Source organism: Miscanthus floridulus, chromosome 8 (assembly GCF_019320115.1).
Source record: "Miscanthus floridulus cultivar M001 chromosome 8, ASM1932011v1, whole genome shotgun sequence".
Classification (NCBI taxonomy): Eukaryota; Viridiplantae; Streptophyta; class Magnoliopsida; order Poales; family Poaceae; genus Miscanthus; species Miscanthus floridulus.
The window spans coordinates 56046202-56063041 of record NC_089587.1 but is presented as its reverse complement, the minus strand read 5'-3'; the positions used below and the strand labels follow the sequence as shown (position 1 = coordinate 56063041).

The window sequence follows — 16840 nt, the reverse complement described above, 5'->3', positions numbered from 1 at the left end:
TACCTAGTGCTAGTTTTAACAAGTGTGCACCACACCTAACTCACTAGACTCACCTAGGTCAAACTACCCATCCATACCCCCTTAATAGTACGGCCAAAGGAAAAAACAAAGTCCTAAACTACTCTAAGTGTCTCTCCAACTCCAATCGACACTTAGAACTAGTCGTCCTTAACCTTGTCGTCCATCCTTTGAAAACCGAAACAATTTTCATCGTAGGGGCATGACCACCTTGATTGCCCAATCGATCTCCATTACCATGACCTAACTTAATTGCCTCTGCAAAACACATGTTAGTCATAGTAATCTTGTATTGTCATTAATCACCGAAACCCAACAAGGGGCCTAGATGCTTTCACTCGCTAGCGATGGCGGCGGCGACGGATCCTCTCCTGTGCTCTTAGGCGCGAGGCCCTCCTGCTCCACTCGGCCTGGTGCACGCCGCATTTGGTGGCCGCTAGGCGGAGCATGGTGTCTGCGAAAAAAAAAGAACCTGAGGCATGAGGAATCGAACCGTGGCCGGGGGAACGTGGGCGTCGGGGCTGGGCGCGGGCGTGGGAGGGGACAGGGGAGGGACGAGTAGGTTGACACACAGTTTGGATCGTTTGATTTGAGAATGCTTACAAATAAATTTGGACAGTCTATTTTGAAAGTGTCGTTTTTTCGGTGTACACTTTTCTGGGTGGATGGATGTGGGGCTTTTCAGTGGAGGACGTTTTTCAGGGTGGGTTTAACAAAGAAAAAGACGGTGAATTAGTAAGGTAGATAGACTCTTGGAGATGCTCTAAGGAAGGAATAGACAAATCGCTAGTAGGTCAATAGCTATTATTTACTCGATGTCTATCTATCACAAGATTAAGATCTTTTTAACTCCGCTGCTTTCTCACAGGATGGCTCGTCAACAATTTTGAATAATACGTCTTGTTCCTTGATGCCTTTGTTTGAATGTTGTCGCCTCAATCCACATGTGTTGAGATGGATAATTTAGTCTAAGTTCACTTTAATCGACCCCGATGCCTAGATTGATGCGAATCTGACTATATCCCAACAAAGCCTGAGACGGGAAATCCACTTGTTTCTCTGCTTCCACAATGTCCCGGTGACCAAAATCGGTAGGGTGTGAGCTACATTGTCATCGTTATTCACGATGGCTGCAATCCAAGATTGTCGTTCCTGATCTTGGCACTAGATTTCAGGGTTCACTTCTATACACGGCTAGAGAAGAGATATTCCAAGATAAAGTGATATGTTGTTTCTAAGTTTCTTGTTACACAGAGAGTAAAAATAGTTGTTCGTCTAATCTCTAAGCAACGTCCATGATTATATCTTTTTTTTTAATTGTTTATATGGCAACACAAAGTATTTTAGATGTGCCAAATGCTCTAATCTACTAGCAAGGAGTCCATTGTTGTAAGAGTTGGGCCCTCTTTTCCAAGGCTTTTTAGGGGCTTCTGTTTTAGCCTCTCTGAGGTGAAGTCCAGCCAAACACGTGTTTGGGACCACGGCATGGCCACTGCACGATGCAGTACCGGCACCGCGGCCGTGGCACAGGAAACACGCGCTAGTTCAATCTCGTGGTGGTCGTGTCTGCGGCAGTGGAAACAATCATCGATTCTGACGAGGTATTTGCGGGATTTTCTCGACTCTCGTGGTGGGATGACCGTATATGTAAGGCCCCGTTTAGTTCCGATTTTTTTTTTTTGCTTTTAGTTACTGTAGCACTTTCGTTTTTATTTGGCAAAAATTGTCCAATTATGGACTATTTAGGTTTAAAAGATTCGTCTCACGATTTCTCGGCTAACTGTGTAATTAGTTTTTTTTTCCGTTTACATTTAGTACTCCATGCATGTGCCGCAAGATTTAATGTGACGGAGAATCTTAAAAATTTTTGGTTTTTGGCTTCCATCTAAACGGGGCCTAATTTTAAACGGCCCGAACACCCACCCACTATCTTATCAAATGGTTGTAGGAGAGAAGCCATAGATGAGAGAAGCCGTTTTATCAGAGGAGTGAAGCTGCCTAATAAATGTGGCTGCCATGGCTTCTTAGGTTAAACCATTAAAAAAAAACATTGCCACAGACGGCGTTAGTCAAACTCCGGTGCATTAGCACGAATCCTTGTCAAATATTTCTCTTTTTGGGTTGAAAATAATATTGTATTCCCACTATCTCAAAATAAGTGACTCTTTTTACTTACGTATTGTTTGACCGTTCGTCGTATTTAATTTTTTTTATAAAGATTATCTATTTTATTATAATTTATTTTATCATTAGAGATACTTTATATTTGTTTATAATTAACAAAAAAATAAATAAGACAAATGATTGAAAACGAAAACTAATAGAAGTTAAAAACATCATTTGGGACAGAGGAAATAGTAACAGTTTGGGGTTCTTCCAAACGATGTGCAAAAATGGATCTCGAAACATCGGTCATTTGCGGATTTGATATTGGACCCATATTCATAGATATAGATGGACCCATTTATCATTCACCCGAGTGTTATTATAATCAAGAAGTCAAATTTTCTAGGGTCATTTTTTCTTTCCAAAGGGAAGACCATCTGATCCCATCATCCGATCTGGCCAGTGACCCTTTCTTCACTTGTCGCTTTCGCTTCGTGAGACTCCGGCGAGCCACGAACCCGAGCGCCGGCGACCATGGAGTTCATCGACCCCTGGGACTCCCAGTCCCGCGCCCGCGTCGTCCATTCCGGCCCCAACTCCACTTCCTTCTCCTCCACCACCGCCAAAGCACCCCTCTCCCTCCCGCACGCCGCATCTTGCGCCGCCGCGGCAGTCGCGCTTCTCGCCGCCGCGTACTACCTCCCCCCGGCCTACCAGATCCTCTCCTCCCTCCTCATATGGGTCGCTTCCTCCCTGCTCCTCGCCCCCTTCGCGCCCTCCTGGGCCACTGGCGGCGACATCTCCGTCGGTCGAGGCCGCGTCGTTCCTGCTCCAGAACCGGCCCCGGAACCCACCCCGGAACCCACGCCCGCCCCCCGCCGCGGCCGTCGCCAGAACCCGGCCCCGACGCCCACAAAGCCCTCAGATCCGGTCACTCCTTCCGTCCAGTCGGCCGCATCGCTGCATCCGTTGCAGAAGGCGACGGCTGCGGGTGGAGCCGTCGAGGACGGCGGCGAGAGGGAGGAGGACGCCGGCGAGTGGACCGACCAGGACCTGGAACTCCTCCGGCGGCAGATGGTGAAGCACCCGGCGGGTGAGCCCCAGCGCTGGGAGAAGATCGCCGCGGTGTTCGGCGGCCGCCGCACGCCCGAGAATGTCATCCGGGCGGCGAAGTCGGGCGCCCCGGGGGCGGGGGGGAAGCTCGTTCGAGCAGTTCCTACGCAAGCGGAAGCCGCTCGATCCGAGGGCTGAGGCTGCTGACACTGGGGACACTGCTGGAGGCGCGGAGAGTGCAGACGCCGCTTGGAGCGCCGGGGATGACCGGGCCTTGCTGAACGCGCTCAAGGAGTTCCCTAAGGACACTGCAATGAGGTGGGAGAAGGTGGCGGCTTCTGTACCCGGGAAGACGAAGGCCGCGTGCATGAAGAGGGTCACTGAGCTCAAGCGGGACTTCAGGAGCACCAAGACGGCATCGGAGGCAGCATCATAGGCGGACGCCTTTGCTGAGAATTTTGGTAGGGGTAAGGTTTCTGCAACCTTTTCTTCTCTTCATTCTGATACATCAGTGGAGCCATATGTTGCTAATTGTTGATCATGATAGTTGTTAACTTTTCCCGAGTCATCATGAACAATGTTGCAATGATGTATCAACGTCTTGTTTCACTAGGAACTTAGGTGAAATTTAAGAGTTCACCCTTAGGTGGCTGCCTAGGCTTGCTATTAGAAGTCTGAAACCTTAGAACTGTAGGGCTTCCCCCCACTTTTATTTCATTGGAATTTGAAACAAAGCAGTTGGAATTTGAATTTCATTGAAACCTCAGAAATGTAGCACACCCGCCATTCATTCATTTTTGGACGTTGACATGGTGCAATTTCAGTGAATTTACCAGATGTATAGCCTATCGACAGATAATATGGATACATTTATTGAGATGAGATATTATATTTGCTTAAAAGATTTAAAATCTACTGGACCTTCTAAAGATATTTTAGATTGGTGTTCCATACCCCATAATCAGGGCTGTCCCGGACTTTTCATGGGCCCTGTGCTGAATTCAAATTTAGACCCCTAGTTTGCCAAAAGAAAAAGAAAAGGAAATTTAGTCCATAAACCATTTCAAGTTAACATCAAAGTATCAACCTAATGACATTGATGTTACAACTAAGGTTAGCCTGTCAACATTTTTGCTATCAACATGATCTTCCTACACAAGTATTTTGTGTTCCTAATTATCTTTTGTCGCATCATCGTGGTCTCAGCCAACATTGGATCCAGCAATGCAAGTTTGATACCATTTTATTAGTTGATGTTGATCAGATTAATTAGAAAGAGTATGTGCTTGAGTGTATAATAAATAAATGAATAAATTGATGGTCATGATAGCTGTTAACTTTTCCCGGGTCATGAACAATGATGCAATGACGTATCAACGTCTTGTTTCATTAGGAACTTAGGTGAAATTTAAGAGCTCACCCTTAGGTGGCTCCCTAGGCCTGCTATTAGAAGTCTGAAGCCTCAGAATGATGCTCTGTGTTATCTGCCAAAGGTTCATTTTTTCATTTTTTTAAGAATTTAAATTCTTTACAGCATAGCATATTCTAGGAGCGCCCGCTGTTCATTTTTGGACATTGACATGGTGCAATTTCAGTGAATTTACCAGATGGATAGCCTATTCATAGAAATAGTATGAGTACAATTTATTGAGATGAGATATTATCTTGGCCTAAAAGTTTTTTTTTCCCGAAATTGGCCTAAAAGATTTAAGATCTACTGGACCTTCTAAAGATATTTTAGATTAGTGTTCCATACCCCATAATGATGCTCGGTTTGCATTTAGCTGATCTGAGACTATGTTCTTTAACCTTACCAAGATAGTTAGTTAGGTTTATGCCAAGATAGTTAACCAATACAGTCAATATACCTGCATTTTTCTTTGTTCCAATATATCATCCTGCTCATGATATATTGGCCCCACAAAAAGCCCTTCACGATTGGAAGCTACATAGAAAGAAATAGCTTATCTGCTGCATTGGCTACTTGCTGAAATCGACAGGGCAGTTAATCTGAATATGTTGCAGTCTTGCAGAATTAGTGTTTTGTGAATTTGTGGTATCACCAGTTCACCACCATTTTCTTGGTCCACATTTTCAAAACATTACTATAAGTAGGATTGTGTAATAAAATTACTCTGCCACTCTTGTATCTGCAGGTGAAAGGTGTATCTTTCTAGGACTAGTGTAGCTCATTGTAGTCTGGGTCAGGGATAGAAAGGATTTGCAGAACAGAGTGTGGTGCACACTTTCTATTTCAAGCAATCACATGTTCGTAAAGGAAAATAATTAAATATCATTAGATCATGTAAGAACAAGAACTATAAAGGAGAAAAGGCTACCAATGTGAACTGCTAATGTGTGCAATAAAGGAGAAAGAGCTACCGATGTTTACTGCTAATGTGATGCGCATATTGCAAACTGCCAGTTTTTTTTTTTCTCTTGAGTTTGCAATCAGCTTTGAGCTGCAGAATGGTCATGCCACAGCTGCAGAATGGTCATGCCACCCCCCAAAAAAATCCTGGAAAGCAGTATGATATAGTAGGACTTGTTGCAACTTTTAAAATTTCAACTTCTGATTCAATCTGTGTTAAAACTTAAAAGATTATCATTTGTGGAAATTTCCTCATTCTAACCTAGTTGGAACTCGAACATGAATTCCTGTACATTGGTAAGGCAAATTGAGAACTACACCAGAACATTTTGTTTTTTGAGATGTGAGAACTACACCAGAACTTCTTTTGATGATTCAATGCTCAATGTATGCATTATACTGTAGACTATATATTCTGAATGGAAAGTAGCTAAATCTATATGTCTGGTCTCCGTCGTGTAGCTTCTGTTTTGTATCATGAATTCATCATGATCATTAGTTCATTACATAGTGAACTTATCCTGCGATACTTGTAAACAATATTCCAGGTGTCGGACTGAATGACATGCATTGATTTGGCTAGCGAGGAAGAAGTTACACGGCTATAGCTCCACTGAATCATGGAGTCGCCAGATGGATAACGGAGAGGCCGGAACTACAGAACAGATCGTGTAATTTTCCTATTGAACTAGAGTCAGGGGATCCCTTGATATAGAAGAAACTTTACTTACTACTGGACACATGACATGAGAAAGTTATAGCTGGTCTTGTTGCAATGTTTTCATTGCCAATTCGTCTTTGGTACTACTACACGGTTAATTGTTGTTATCTTGTGTTTTGCGCTTCACAATCTTCGTATTCCCGGTCAGAGAATGAGAAACCAAGCAGCGTTTTTTATGGTCTGCACACTGAAACAGGAGACACTAATGATGACATGACTCATCAAAGGACCAATTTTTTTTTTAGAGCCGTCCTTGCCATCTCATCCCCAGCAGCAATTCGAAGCCGACGAGAAGAGTCCAAAAACAGTGGTGACAGGGACATGGCGTGGACATTTCATTTCGTTTTCAGCTGCGCAGTGTCTGCATGGTTGGGATGGGGTCAGATGGAATGTTATATAGGAGCGTTGGGTGAGTTCGGATAGTAACAGTACTTCTCTACGTTTGTGTTTACTTGTCAGCAATTTTTTACTATAGTAAATTTGATCATCTATTTTTTTCTTCTAAAAAAAATCTTAGATACTTCAATGTATATAACACTAATGAAGTATGTTTAATAAAGAATCATATATGTGAAAACTTGATGTATCTAAAAATCTTTTGCAGGAAAAACGTATGGTCAAATTTGCTACAGTAAAAATTCGGTGACAAGTAAACGAAAACGGAGGTAGTAATAATAAAACAAATTATAGAAGTCAAGTAATACGAGGGAGGGAGTATCGGCTGGCAGTGACGGATGTACTGTCACCGCACCGTGGTTCGAAAGGAGCGGCGCCCGCTCGACGACCCTTTGGGCCCACCACTCCGATCGGAGCACTCGCTTTGACCTCTAGCCGCCTTTGGACATCCTCTCCGATCGGAGGGTCTGGCCCAAAACGCTACTTCCGACTCTGACCCCGCGTCCCTTCGACCGGGACTTGTAGGAACTCTGCTCATCGCTCTTCTCCGACCGGCGCACTCAGAGCTGACTGGAGCCATCCGACTGGGGACGCCCGCTCGGTAGAAATCAGAGGACGTGCGGAGAAAGGCAAGGCAAGGCTCACAAGTCAAAACCACTGTACCAGGGACCATACCATGTACGGAGCAGTACTCTGCAGCCACCCTGACACAAACAGTGTTGTAGGCGCCTACCATTATCTAGTATCCGCCGGTGTGGGCAACAAGGCTCGGTAGGCATGGACAACAAGGCTCGGTAGCATACGCACTCTCTCTCTGACTTGTAAAGCCGTCCCCTTCATCTATAAAAGGGGACACGCTTTCTCCAACAAGGGGGACCGACTCTTGACGGATAAGTTGAACACACACGACACTTCATACACAGCTGAGCAGCGACCAAGCTCTCAGCAACCTTTTCGATCATTCCATCAGAGACTTGAGACTCGTCCCTCTCTCGACTGTGTTGTACCCCCTACTACAAACCATTTTTAATATTAATAACACGAGCAGCAGCAGCAAACTGAACATCGTTTAGCCCGAACCAGTATAAACCTCATATCCTATAGTACACCGTCGAGACCTAACATGTAATAAATTTACTAGCCCATCCCCAGCAGCGATTCGAAGCCGACGAGAAGAGTCCAAAAACAGTGGTGACAGGGACATGGCGTGGACATTTCATTTCGTTTTCAGCTGCGCAGTGTCTGCATGGTGGGATGGGGTCACATGGAATGTTATATCCGAGTGTTGGGTGAGTTCGGATAGTAACAGTAATAATAAAATAAATCATAGAAATTATAGAAGTCACGGGAGTACGCGAGACGAATTCATTAAATTTAATTAATTTATTATTAGTACATATTTATTATAGCACAACGTTATCAAATTATTAACTAATTAGATTAAAAAAAAATCGTCCCACCCATTATGTAGCGGACTAGCGGCAGATGCTTCGCCCATGGGTAATTCGAAATCGCTAGACAACGAGATGCTTTGGGCGGTGGGCCGGCGCCTCGCCTCGCGTCAGCTGTCCTATCCTATTCCTATCCAATTATCCATGGTCGTGTACTCGTGTTCGTGTCACGATACCGACGGCGGAGCGTGTCAAAGAGCTCTGATTTATTAATTTAATAATGATATGCCCTTGCCTGCAATTCAGAATTTTGGGCTACCTGAAATTGGTACTGTGATGATGCAACGTAAAACTGCGTGAAAAAAAGTTATCCAAAGTACGTCATATTTGCTCCCTCGGTCTCAAGAAAAAGGTGTAATTTAAATATTGATAGGTTTAATTAAATTTATATAAAAAATCATACTGAAAAAAAATATTATAAGACTCCATGAGACACCTATTTCAAGTCGTACAATTTGATACTATTTTTAATAAACTTAAGTAAACATAAGATAATTCAACTTTAATCAGATCTAAAATTGTATTCTTTTAGGACAGAAAGCAGGAGATTTAGAGTCATGCGACAATCAGTTAATTATATGCCGTGAGGTTTCAGAGTCATCTTTTCACCAAAGTATATTTGGTTTATAATAAAGTGATTTATTACTGTAACTCCTCCTGGTTAATAAACTCATTGCGGCTTACGAGGAGAATAAAAACGCACGCTACGTAGTCACCCACTCCCAACGCAATTCCATCTTCTCCGACGACCGCCCAAGAAGAAAAGAACCCGACGAGTTCCCCCAATCCGTCGAAACCTCCCAACATCCCAACGGAGCCCACCCTGCCTGCCTCGCCGCGATCCCTCCGCGCTTCCGGCGTTGATGCGACGAGTTCCCCCAAGCCGCCATCGTTGATGCGCCGGGGCCGGGGCCGTGGCCGGGGCCGGGCCATCGAGATTCCGGCGTGAGGCGAGGTTCCCGACTGTCCCTTGCGCGCGTAGGAGGGATCGGAGGAGCGCCCCGCCGCGGCCATGGCGTGCCGGGGCTTCTTCGAGTGCGTCCTCAAGCTGCTCAACCTCGTCGTCATGGCGGTCGGGCTCGCCATGGTGGGCTACGGCGCCTACCTGCTCGTGATGTGGCTGCAGGTCGCGCCGCCCGCGCCCGCGCCGGCGCCGGCGGCCGTGCCGCCCAGCGGCGAGCTCGTGCGGCTCGGGAGGCCGCTGCTCCTCCTTGTTGATGCGTCCCTGTCGGATGCGGATGGGACCGTGGAGAGACTCTCCAGTGCCTGGTGCGTGTGTGACGACTGATCTCCTCTGTTGTTACCTTTCATGTGTTGGTTGATGTGGCATCTGCGGTTTATTTAGGAGACGCAGCAGCTTTAGATCATTAGATTAGATGCTTAAGAACACTCTGCATGTTATGTATAGACAAATGTGGATCTTGCAACTTAGTAATAATGACTCAATTGCATGTAGTCGTGGCAAGAATCTTACAAAATCGTACAGTATGTGGGTACTGCATAGCCCAAGTACAGATCTTCATTTCCTTTTCGGCATTTTCTGGTGGTATCCTTAGCTACTTTACTATATTGGGAATTTCTGCCATCATGGATATTTTCCCCAATCTGTACTCTTTTATAACTGTCTGAAATTGATGTCCCATTAAAAAAAAACTCTCTGAATGATAATACTGTGTTCTTTCAACTTCTGGAATTGATTTTTTTTTTCAACTTTATTTATAGAATTGATAACATCTCAATCTTTAATTTTGCTTCTCATAGGAACACCCCAATCTTAATAGGATTAATCCAGAAAGGATTATGTATTTTCGTACTATATGATCTCAGCATTACAATTGAAGCACTGTATAATTGCAGTGATCATGTATGAAGTTGCACCGTTGTTAGGATGTTTTGCTTTGTGTATCATCTTTTACATCTCTTTTTTTTATACTTTGTTTTAAATCTTCTGCAGGTTTATTTTTGCGTTCATTGGTGTCGGCGCTATACTCTTTATCACATCGATCTTTGGTTGTGCTGGAGCTAGAAATGGATGCTGCTTGTCTATTGTATCCTCATTAATTCTGGACTCCTATTTATGAACCTAGTATCATGTGGTGTGCTCATATCCAATTTGGTTTCTGTTACTGTCTTGTCAATTATGAAGTAGTTGTGCTCAGTGGAGCAAGGAATCAGCCATAATAATCATCGATAGGGAACATCGAAATATGGGAACATCTTGTTCTATATTTGACCGACATGACACACAAGATGCAACTAATGTTCAAAGGCTTGATTAATAATTAACTAAAAAAAAGGTTTCATGTGTACTTTGTAATGCTTTGCTGTCCCCTTCTTGCTAATGTTGGTATAAGTCTCCCATTACACCATTAGCAAATAACTTATTTTCTGTGGTTGCATACCATGCTTTCCTTGACATCTGGAATAGTACTCATTCCTCATTATTCTGTTCATACTGGTCGAGCTTGGTGCAGGAGGCTTCATTTTCTTCAACCATAGTTGGAAAGAGGTGAGTACACTGTAGATCCTGTCTCTACTGTGGCGCATGATTTTTTTTCTTATTGAATTTAATTTCGCATTGCAGGTCATCCCAGTTGACAAAACAGGAAACTTTGACATTATGTACAGCTTTTTGAAAGAGAATTGGAGAATTGCAAAATGGGTTGCACTTGGAGCTGTTGTATTTGAGGTAAAAAAAAAAGAAAAGCAAAGCCCTTGGAATGTTGGATGTAATTTGATACAAGCATTCAGGAGATCAAGCAATTTTGCCTATGTATTAAGTTTGTTTTACGTATGAACATAGATGACATGCTCTAAATTTTTTATCATATTGTAGTGGAAGCCATCCAAATAAGGGAAACAATAATGTTAGCAGTAGGGTAATTATGAAGTGAAGCAGCTTGTGAGAAAATTGGTTGGGATTTGCAGCTCAGTACCTTGTTACTTTATCTAAGTTTAGATCCTTTTCGGGTAAATCAATTTTACGAAATTTATCAAAATATAACCTGGTGGTATGTTTATTATGGGAGTTTACAGGATGGTCCCTATAAATATTTCATATCCTCTTTACGCTGCTTCTCTTATTCCATTCCTGCTTGCTTCACTTAAGGTGTTTTTGTTGTAGGTTATTAGGTTAAATTATATTAGGGAAAAATAAAGTAAATTCCATGCTTTCTAACTTTTGCACATAGATTTTTGAGAATGTCTCTTTTGGGTTATACTATTACGATTTTTAATCACTAGGCTTGTACAATGGGAGTGGTTTTTACCATAGTATCGATATAGACATGGGCATCTGTCATGCCTCAAACTATACTAGGCAGTAGTAATGTTAGACAACTGGAATGGACCTGATTAGAACATATTTAGAAAGAGTTGAGGTTTCTGGTGAAACTGAAAGAAATTTGCATACATTTGAGCTTCTGTGGAAAAAATAGTACCTGTTATGAAAAATTTCTAGCCTTAGCTTGCACGTATTTGTTTAGCATTGGTTAAATTGTTTCTTGTGTGCCCGTCAAGCTATGTCTCACCCTTTTTGCTTCATAGAACTGAATTATCATCACAGCATGCAATGTTTCACCAGCTAGAAGTAATAGCAGCAAACTGTTTCTTGTTCTTTATGCAGGCATTGTTGTTCACTGTAGCTATCATAGTACAGTCGGGCAATCAAGCTGATTATGACAGTGATGATGAGTACATCGGCGCAAGGTCTGGAATACGGCAGCCGTTGGTGAATCAGCAGGCTGCTGCTGCTGATCCTAGGGTGCCCAATCTCGACTACCGCCCAATCCGGAATGACGCATGGAGCCAAAGAATGAGAGAAAAGGTATCAGGTCCTCTCGAGCCCTTGTAATTTTTATGGGGGTGGCTCATTTCTTTCCTTTGCTTACATGAACGTTTTCTGTTGTGGCAGTACGGGGTGGATAGCTTTGATCCAAACAGGTTTCAACCGGCCACGATATCTCCTGCAGAACAAAGAAACCGATGCACGATTCTCTGAGGCTTGATTGATATCAGTCAGTAGTGGTTCCAAGTTTTACATATATCGAACCGTGCAATTACATCGAGTTGAAGAGAATATATGTGCCTGGTTGTGTAGCATATGGAGAGCTTCACATTCGCATGTATCTGTTTTTTTTTGGCTTACATAGTCCAAACTCAGCACACCAATGCACTGGTGCAGGTGGCACATCCTTTAAGTTTTTCTAATAAGTATTGAACCTAGTTTGTGTTTTAGATAATGCTCCAATGTGCATAAAACTTCTCCTGTTTAAGTGATGGTCATTACATGTTTGTTACGCAAAACTTTATCAGAGATGTCTATGCGGACATATGAAGCTGTTGAGCTTTCTTGTCGTGCATAATTGTGCCACGGCATATTCGTATTGAAAAAGGCATCTGTTCATCTGGCCCAAAAGAAGTGACGTGTTCCCCTGTCAAAGATCCACAAAAAGTACTAGCGTCTTGATCAACACTCCATATTGTCTGCTGTCGAAAAGCTGCAAAGTGGTGTTGATACAGCGCTGCAAAGATTTAGATTAGGAAATCTAGGCGTTGTGCTGTCTGCTCCTCAACTGCTGACTCGACCAAACACCACCTATGACTGTGCCTTTTACCATTGTGTGTTTGCCTTCTGAACTATTGCACCATTTTCTCTGAATCGTGACAATCCGGGCATAGGTGTTGCACTATTTTCTCTGAAATTGTGGCAATCCGTACATAGCAATAACTGGATCACTGATCCTACACTAATAGGCATTGTCCGTCGACCTCTGCAGTGCCTGCAGAACTGAAACAAGCCACATGGCATCATTGCCTGCTGCTGCTAGTGCTAGGAGAGGGCCAAGCCTGCAATCACAGTCGGATAAGAATCAGAGAGAGGGTGTCCAGCCCAGCAGTCAATCAGGCATTCAGGCCTGTGCCACGGCAAGCAACAAATGCTTCTGTTCCTGACCATCTGGTGCGATGCACCCTCTGATCTCAACACTTTGATGGATGCCATGTTGACAACGGTGTCGATGTTCCCAGGGGCTAGGGTCAGTTCATTGAGCTACTATGCACCAGTTTCTTCAGTTAAACTCAAGACTTCAAGAGAGACCATGGTGAATGCATTTTAGAAAAAAAAAAAAAGGGGGGGGGGGGGGGGGGGGTGACAAAAAGGTTTGGATCGAAGTACAGTCAGAGAAACATTCAGAAATTCAGAAACAAAGGAAATACCATAGGTTTATATATGTCTCATTTGATTTTACAGACAAGTCGACGAGGTTGAGCCCTAGTTATTTCCAAAACTCTCATTTATTCCACGGGTTCGCCAGATTCATTGAAGGAACGCAGAAGTGGATGGGGGAGAATGGAGATGAGGAGGAACAAAAAAAGAATTGCTTCAGGGAAGAACTCTATACATGTGCACTCAAAGCATCCTTTCAGTCGCTGCCTTCATAGGTGATCTCAGTATTTTCAGGGACACTATCAGCTGCTGGGCTTCTGCTCTGCACCAGGTGAGGCCTGAAGAGAGTGAAAATTGGTGGTTAATTTTAAACTCTCATGAGAAATACTCCCTCCGTCCCAAAGAAAATGCAATTCTCGTTTTACGAGGAGTCAAACAGTTTGAACTTTGACTAAATTTGTATAAAAAAGTACTAACATTCGTGATATAAAATGAGTATCATTAGATTAGTTATAGAAAATATTTTTATAATAAAATTACTTAGAGACATAAATACTAATATTATTTACTATAACGTTGGTTAAACATGAGTTTGCTTGACCGGCACGGTTCCCACAATTGCATTCTTTTGTGGACAAAGGTAGTACAAGTTGTTTTACCGTAAGAATAAGAGTGAAATGCTGTTAGTCTTATACAACATTTATTTTTAAGTGCACTCTGATGGATGAATACTTACCCCAACTGATGTCACAAAATTGCAGACTGCGCATTTCACAGACCTAGCTCCATACTGGTACATGAGCAGCATACGGCAGTTCCCGCAGTTTACATGCGCAACTTGATTTGCTGCGATAGGAAACAAGAAAACGTCACTGGAAATGTTAAGAATGAGTTGAGCACTTATTTTCTGAACTCTGAACAATATAGAATTTCTGAACGTGATGTTTTTTCCTTTTGACAAAGTTGACAACTTGATGACTGGGTCATGGCACTAAATCCTTGTGAAACTTTTAGTAAATGCTTGGACTTTTTTTTTGAAACTGTAAATGCTTGGACTTGGCACACTAAAGTAGCTCTATGAGATATTCATTCAACTCCAGTGATTCTAGGATATCCCTGTCAACCTTTTCATCTTTCTGAATAATAACCAATTTCAATGACTATGACTTCAAGATAGGCCAAGTCTATAATGTTAAAATGCTATTGGCAGGTTGCTAGTGTTTCCAAACTGCACAATATATAGAAGTAGGATTTTTTTTGGACAGGAATCAAAACCACAGAATATACTTCTTCCAACTGAGAGGAAAATAATATTGAAGCTTCATAGGTCTACCTTCCATAGCCAGGTTAACAGTGTGGCAGCAAGAACATTGTACACTCGTCGCACCACGTATGTACATCAGGAGAGTGTGGCATCCTCCGCAAACTAGCTGTGCCATCTCAGTTCCTGCAGAAAATTCACATTTCAGCCCAACAACCAGTACTGCTACTGCACCAGAATTGCAACGCTTCAGAGGGCAAACAAACTTGTCCCCTTTGATCTCCCTGACCTATCATGAAACCTACAACTAGATCTCTGTAGTGAATAAAAGCTCTCATCTCCTATGTGTATATATAGTTTGCAAGATGCAAAACTTTATGGATACAGCAAATGCTACTTCTTAGCTGGTTAAAAAGAACAGAAAGACGAAATGGACGGTATTACACTAGTTCTCCACGCACAAATGTGGCTCAATGTTCAGATGCCATGTTACTTACTAACAAATTCTTCAAACCGAAATGAAGGTAATTCATGTGTGTACCTGGAGCCGGCACGGCGGTGACGGTGCTGCAAACTGCACAGCAGACCGACGTCGCACCAGCTGGATACATGAGGAGATTCCGGCATCCGATGCAGACAAGCTGGCTTTGGCCCCCTGAAAATTGCAGGACGGACAAATGACACTTCGTGTATGAATTTTCTGCTACACAATAATCGAACCTCTGTTTCAAAAAGGCCCCTTTCATGCATTACAACGTCAAAGTCAGCAGATAAAGCTCCACAGTCCATTCCCACAGTTTTTGGGCAATTTGTTACATAAAAACATAAAAGTTTCACCAAGCAGAAGGAACTGCTGCAAGTTCTGAACCAGAAACTGCAGGTTGTAGCCAAAATTAAGCAGCATCTGAACTGTATCAGTAACACGCCTTGATAAAAAGAAACTAATTTTTTATATAACTTTCATACATCCCAGCATTTCTTGGTACCTAGCAACACTCTTTACATGCCAAAATTACCCTGTGCACATCTGAGGTGGTAACTGGGGGGCAAAAAAGATTTTACCATTGGGCGGCGTGAATGGCACCGGAGGAGTCGGATACGGGGCAAGGGGAACCGGCATTGCCGTGCCGGCTGCCTTATCCGATGACGCTGCTTGGGAAGGCCTCGCAGATTCCGGCGGCGTTCAGGCGGCAGAAACCAGCTGCTTTGCCCTGCATGAAACCCTGGAAAAAAGTGCAGGAGATGCTGATGAAACAGAGCGAGAGAGGCTTCAGTTGCACTGAAATCCACAAATCTTGGAGAGAATGCACACAAGAGTGCTTGGCTAGCAACAAGCGACTCGAGAATTCCTTGGGAAACAGAAAATCGATTCTCTGAATGCACGTCAGAATAAAATCTTTCAGGTTCAGCTTCCAATTTCTCCTCAAGTCGGGTGTCTCAGGTCTATTAACAGAATGGCAGAGAAAGAACTCTACTCCATAACCCCACCAGCTCAGCCAACAAGCTGTTTTCAAGGACCAAACCAACTTTTAACAAATTTCGCTAGTTTGAAGAGATTAAACCTGGTACTAAGGATTTTCATGAACAGCCATATTCATGGAAACTGTTTGCCATTGTTGGTCTGATGCAATATGAGTACACTGAGCTCAGGATAAGGCAGGGGGTTAAAAAACTCACAGCTAATCCAGTGTCCCAAAAGAACAAATAAATGCTTGCCATCTCACAGACAAAACAGGCAAAGAATCACCCACATGACCATAGCAAGGCCAATAATAACAAAAGAAAGCGAGAAAAAAGAAATCCCAAGATGTAGTTCCCAGCCAATCATCGAAGAAGAAGAGCAAGAGGGGGAAATAAAAAACAAAGAACAAGAGGGGAATCAGCACCTAATAGCAATGCTTATGGCTGCTTCATGCATAAGAGCAGTTCTTGGGTTTACCGCATCTCTCTGTCTTCCTCTCTCCTGTCTCCCTCCCTCCCTCTCTCTCTATGTGATATGGAGAGTTTGACAAATTTATAGGGAAGTAAAGAAGACAGAGTATATGATGGGTGGCCAAAAAGGTATCTAAAGCTTCTCTCGACTTATTGGAACTTCTTTTTCTTTGTGCATAAATAAAATTTTGCGTCTGGATTTTTTTCCAAGTGTTTTTTAATGTTACTCCATATGTAACGTAAGATTCTTTAAAAATACTGAACATGGTGTATTTTTATATAAAAAAAAGTGGAACTTAAATCTTCACAATCTCCGATTCATTGCTTCGTCATAGTGAAAACCACATAGACATACCAAAATGCA

The 16840-nt window shown here is 43.0% G+C and overlaps 2 protein-coding genes and 1 pseudogene across 2 annotated transcripts; 2 read left to right on the top strand and 1 right to left on the bottom strand.

Annotated features, from left to right (window-relative positions):
* Nucleotides 1-2564: 2564 nt before the first annotated feature.
* On the top strand, nt 2565-6412 carry LOC136472139 (transcription factor MAMYB-like; annotated as a pseudogene).
* A 2415-nt stretch (nt 6413-8827) lies between these two features.
* LOC136472138 (tobamovirus multiplication protein 2A-like) lies at nt 8828-12536 on the top strand. The gene is made up of 6 exons (XM_066469867.1): nt 8828-9385; nt 10071-10164; nt 10545-10625; nt 10701-10805; nt 11742-11942; nt 12030-12536. The coding sequence occupies exons 1-6, from the start codon at nt 9129-9131 to the stop codon at nt 12114-12116; spliced, it is 825 nt and encodes a 274-aa protein (XP_066325964.1). The 5' UTR covers nt 8828-9128; the 3' UTR covers nt 12117-12536.
* A 757-nt stretch (nt 12537-13293) lies between these two features.
* Nucleotides 13294-16585, bottom strand: LOC136472137 (protein LSD1). The gene is made up of 6 exons (XM_066469866.1): nt 16431-16585; nt 15607-15767; nt 15086-15199; nt 14617-14730; nt 14020-14129; nt 13294-13621 (listed from the first exon to the last, which is right to left on the bottom strand). Exons 2-6 carry the CDS (start codon nt 15662-15664, stop codon nt 13586-13588), a joined length of 432 nt encoding a protein of 143 aa, XP_066325963.1. The 5' UTR covers nt 15665-15767; nt 16431-16585; the 3' UTR covers nt 13294-13585.
* Nucleotides 16586-16840: the final 255 nt, after the last annotated feature.